The 5,134-nt window shown below is 45.7% G+C and overlaps 1 protein-coding gene across 1 annotated transcript; it reads right to left on the bottom strand.

Moving 5' to 3' along the window:
- Positions 1 to 582: 582 nt before the first annotated feature.
- LOC104949063 (lecithin retinol acyltransferase-like) lies at positions 583 to 4,802 on the bottom strand. Its single transcript, XM_010775344.1, has 2 exons — positions 4,226 to 4,802; positions 583 to 1,178 (listed from the first exon to the last, which is right to left on the bottom strand). The coding sequence occupies exons 1-2, from the start codon at positions 4,760 to 4,762 to the stop codon at positions 1,026 to 1,028; spliced, it is 690 nt and encodes a 229-aa protein (XP_010773646.1). The 5' UTR covers positions 4,763 to 4,802; the 3' UTR covers positions 583 to 1,025.
- Between the last annotated feature and the right edge of the window lie 332 nt (positions 4,803 to 5,134).

Consider the following 5,134-nt stretch of genomic DNA (forward strand, 5'->3'; position numbering starts at 1 on the left):
TGTAAAAGTGATTCTACAGTTTGACCCAAAGGTAATTATTATTTATTTTTGGAAATATTTTCTAGATGTGTAAAAAAAAAAATGTGTACAACAATCAGAGGAAGATTAATAACATTTTTTTACAAAAACATTAAATGAAGAATTTAAAGAATAAAAACAACCGAGGGATTAATCAAGTCCTTTTTCCTTTATTTACATAGAAAACAGGTATAAAGAGTTATAGCATCTTAAAAAATAAATTCTGTACAAAGTTTTAAATGTTGGTCAACAGAGTATCTACAGATATATACAGAGCGGACAGGAAACCAGAGGAAGAGATTTTCTTTATAAAATCTTGAAAAAAGCTAATAATAAAATTCATTTACAGGTTTTTCAGGAGTAGAAATCTAACATTGAATTGAGGCTTTTTAGATTTTAAGTTGAGGTTTTTTTCCAGCTGTTTTTAAGGGTAAAAAATCCTATTGTCAAAATATAGCTTTGTTTTCTTTAAAAATCCCCAAAATGGATCTTTCTGGAGATGCAAAGTACATTTTTACAAAACAAATATATTCAGAATATTTGATATTTCACTAAAATGTTATTGAAAATATGAAAATATTTCAGAAAAATAAAAACAAAATCTGGAAACTGGAAAACCAACAATCGGGACCGGATCCTTCTGACGGTACGTATCAAAGTACACAAATATATTAAATATAAAAACAAATGACTGTTCGCTCTCACGCTGTGGTTTCCCGCCGGATATAGAGCTTCAGAAAAACTGAAATTATTGAACAATCTTTGGTCTTTTTGGGATAACGTCGGAGCCTTTAGTGATTTTAAACAACAGAGTTGTAATGCTAATGTTGCTAACGCTAACCACCTCCTTCTTCTTCTACGGTTGATTTGAGCTAAAAAGAAAGACTTCCTGTCAGAGCAGCACTTATTGTGAACGGTACGACAAGTGGGTCTCTTTGCAGACGACTCCCTCCTCCATATTCATTCATCATAATGATATTTATATGTATATATGTTTTTAACATCCTCTAGCTGACCATCCACAGGGTGAAGGGCACGAGGAGCGTTGGAGGAGCGGTGAAGAAGGAAATCCCGAAACAGGCCATGGAGAGGAGTCCGAGGAGCGCAGACAGCAAAATGTTCCTCTGATCCCGGATCAGAGACTTCAGCCACTCGCAGAACTGCAAAGAAGAAGAGACATGATCAAAGAAAGTACGTTTGTTTACCTGCTGTTGTTCTTTCAGCACGAAGTGGGCAGAGCATGGAGGACACGGAGGAGATAACTCTGATTTATGGAGCTCTTATTCTGCAGGTTTGCAAACTCCGTGAACTGTTGAAATGTGTATTCAAAGGAAACCCGTCTGCAGATATATTTATTATATAGCAATTATCAAATATCAAAATAAGTCTGTTTTAAACATCCAAAAAGAAAGGGGTCCTGAAAAGGTTTTAAAATCTGCAGAAAATAATGAATGTCCATTGAACAGCTGTTTAAAGGTCCCATGTCCATTTCTACTGATCATGGTTCCATTGCTCAGGTCTAGATGACATTTACATTGTTCAATGTTCCAAACTCACATCGGTTTCTCTTACATTATTACTCTCTGTCCTACACGGCGTGTTGGAGCTCCTGCCCCCTTCATAACACACAAGGGGACGGGTAACAACCAGAGAAGCATGACATGGGACCTTTAAAGGCATTACATGGCTCAAATTTACCCAGCAGACACTGGGGCAGACGCTGGGGCAGACACTGGGGCAGACGCTGGGGCAGACACTGAGGCAGACACAGGGGCAAGGGCAGACACTGGGGCTGACACAGGGGCAGACACTGGGGCAGACACTGAGGCAGACACAGGGGCAAGGCCAGACACTGGGGCAGACACTGGGGCAGACACTGGGACTGACACTGGGGCTGACACTGGGGCAGACACTGGGGCAGACACTGGGGCTGACACTGGGGCTGACACTGGGGCAGACACTGGGGCAGACACTGGGGCAGACACTGGGGCTGGGGCTGACACTGGGGCTGACACTGGGGCAGACACTGGGGCAGACACTGGGGCAGACACTGGGGCAGACACTGGGGCAGACACCGGGGAACCAGGGGAATTCATCCTGATTTAAGGAGCTCGTTTTTCTCCCTGAGCTCCCGTCTGGTTTAAAAAGCAGGCATATAATTGGGCGGTTGTTTATCTGACCCCGAGGACCCCGAAGACCCCGAGGAGCTCCCATGTTTAGTTTAGAAAACGACAGGAAGTGAAACTGGATCGGGGAAAGTCTCCAGGTTTCACAGGAAAAGGTGGGAAAGAAGGTGAAGCATCTAAGCTGCTGCTCCTTCACAATAAAAGAGGATACCGGGAGGCTTTTATTGTGAAGGAGACGCAGCAGGAAACTAAACAAGTGACGATTCACTCCAAATGTTTTTTCTTGTATTTTCCAAATATTTAAAGAATATTTTCCAGTTCTTTTCAGATTTATTTAATTTATTTTTACAATAGTTTTTAGATATTTTTCACATCATTTTACAATTTGTTTCAGACATTTTTTAGATATTTTTTGGCATCTTTGTTGCGTTTCTTTGTGGTTGACATTTTGTCAGTTTGTCAAGAGTTAATTCAAAGACCCTGGAGAGTCTATCAGGAGCGCTGTGAGGGTTCTTAAACCAGTCGCCGGGCAACTTTATAATCTCCCTCCTCCTCCTCCTCCTCCTCATCCTCCTCATCCTCCTCCTCCTCCTCCTCATCCTCCTCTTCCTCTTCTCTCTCTGAATGCCGCTCTTGTTCTCAGGATTTTCCGAGGAGCGACCCACATTTTCCCCTCGCTTAAAAAATTCACAAGGAAACCCCCAAGCTTAGAGAGGAGGAGGAGGAGGAGGAGGAGGAGGAAGAGGAAGGGCAGAGCTTTCACTTCACCTGAATGCGTTCAGACCTTTTTGAACATGTTTGAACATAGTCCATTTCCTTTGCTTCTCTTTCTCACACACTTCAAAGAGGATTTATTGAGTGTTTTAAACATTCTTTTTTTCATATTTGTGATATTTTTTAGGATTGATTTTTTTGCCCCATTTACTTTTTAACATATTGTTGACATTTCACAGATTTTATTTTCCGCCTATTTTTAAACAAGTTTCATTTCGTTTTCACCAATTCTTGACTCTTAGGACGTCACACTCTCTCCTCTCTCCTCTCTCCTCTCTCCTCTCTCCTCGCTCCGCTTTGTTTCCTATTCCACAAACACTTGGATTCCCTTTCCTCCACACAGCCCCCTGAAACTAAAGAGTGTTTCTGCTGCAGACAGATAAACCCCTCACAGCATATTAAATACTGCTTTGATGAACCGGAGCCGTTCCTCCGCTGCTTTTGAAAGTGTCTGAAGGAGCTCAGCTAAAGGCATGGAGGTGAAGGAGGTGAAGGAGGTGAAGGAGGAACAAGCAGAACGTTTGCAGGACAGAAAGATGCAAAGACGAAGACGTTCCTCAAATGCAGCTTTCTTCAGAAGTGACATCAGGATTAAAACCCGTCATTAAAACTCAAAAAAAAACAAGGCTTTTCTCTTAATAATCTCCATGCAGAAAATAGTCCCTAACAAATAGAAACTAACCCAGCTGCTGCGGAAAAACCTGAGGCTTTTGAACATGAAGGTCAACAGAACACTGAGAAGCAGAATGTTCTGGAAGTTGCTCTAATGCTTCTCTTCAGGAATGGCACTGATGGGTTTATATTTTGACATGTGTTGTTATGCTCTCATCTGTCTGCAGGACAAACTGCTCTGGCTCTGATTGGCTGCTGTGAGATCACAAAGAACAACCATGAGGTGAGTTTCCCCTCCGCGCGTAAAAGCAACATCGAAGTGTCCTCCTGCTATGCGGCGCGTAAAAACGTGCCACCGTGCGTAAAGACCGAGGATACATGACAAAGTGTCACTTAAATGAACCAGAAATGGTCAGGAGGACCTTTAGGTGCCAAGATGTCCGGCATGTTCCGTGAATTAAACTTCTTAAGGAATATCTTTGGAATGCACTGACTCCATTTAAAGTGTTACACATCCTCACCTGGCAGCAGAGCCAACGCTCAGTTGTGAAAATACAAAGAACGACCCTAAACTATATTCCACCTCTGCGCGTAAAAGCGACATCAAAGCATCCTCCTGTAATCCCGTGCGTAAAAACCGCTCCACCGCATGCGTGAAATGTGCGTAATGGATGTAAAAGTGTGCCGCGTCTCACCTTGTCTGTCTGCAGGCTCTGCGCGGTCCCGTAGCGCGTGTACGTGACGAAGTGCTCGCAGTTGTTCCACAGCAGGCTGTAGGACACGGGGCCCACAAGCTTCTCCGCGCGCGCTGCCACCTCCTCCTGGGGCAGCGCGCACCGGCCCACCGCGCGGTCCATCGCGTTCAGCAGCATCGCGGCTCCGTAAGCGAAGTCCTCCACGGAGTCCACGCGCACCGTCGCGTGCTTGGAGAGGACCCCGAGCACCAGGCGCGTGTTGGTCACCATTTCGTGCAAGCGCTTGGGGTGCGCGCCCAGCAGCGGCAGAACGTCCGGGATCAGGTGCGCCACGCGGCCTTCGCCCAGGTAGATGCCGAAGTGCGTGAAGAGCGTGCGCGGGACCTCCAGAAGGTCCCCGCGCTGCAGCAGCCGCGTGGGTAGGGGCTCCTCACTCCGGCCCGCGCGCTCCTTGCGGGGGGGCGGCAGCAGGCTCGAGACCCTGAAGTGCGCGAGGAGGAAGAGTTTCTCCAGGAGGAAGGTGAGCGTGTCCAACATGACTGAGAGAGGAGGAGAAGACGAAGAAGAGGTCCTCGCGCCTGAGTCCCTCTCTCTGAGCCGCGCTCCCCCTGGCGCGAGGCTTTGAGAGGGGGGGAGGAGCATTGTGACGTCACCAGAGACACTCTAATTGATGGGGGCATGAAGAGAGAGGAAAGTTTTCTGCAGAAACATTCAAGTTAATCTGATAGGATCTACTTTCAGCGGCGGATGAATCCACGTTCTGGTGGCCTTCAGTCATAGTAATGAGTTATCAGAGGTGTGTGTGGGATAGAGTCAAATAAAAGTCCTTAAGTCGCACACACACACACACACACACACACACACACACACACACACACACACACACACACACACACACACACACACACA

Source organism: Notothenia coriiceps, unplaced genomic scaffold, assembly GCF_000735185.1.
Source record: "Notothenia coriiceps isolate Sejong01 unplaced genomic scaffold, NC01 NC01_scaffold00015639, whole genome shotgun sequence".
Classification (NCBI taxonomy): Eukaryota; Metazoa; Chordata; class Actinopteri; order Perciformes; family Nototheniidae; genus Notothenia; species Notothenia coriiceps.

What these genes read in the sequence shown, in the direction of transcription:
- LOC104949063 (XM_010775344.1), bottom strand. Translation starts at nt 4,762, where the DNA reads ATGTTGGACACGCTCACCTTCCTCCTGGAGAAACTCTTCCTCCTCGCG. An exon ending in AGAGCCTGCAGACAGACAAG is followed by an intron (nt 1,179 to 4,225) that starts GTGAGACGCGGC and finishes TCTTCTTTGCAG; the next exon opens with TTCTGCGAGTGGCTGAAGTC.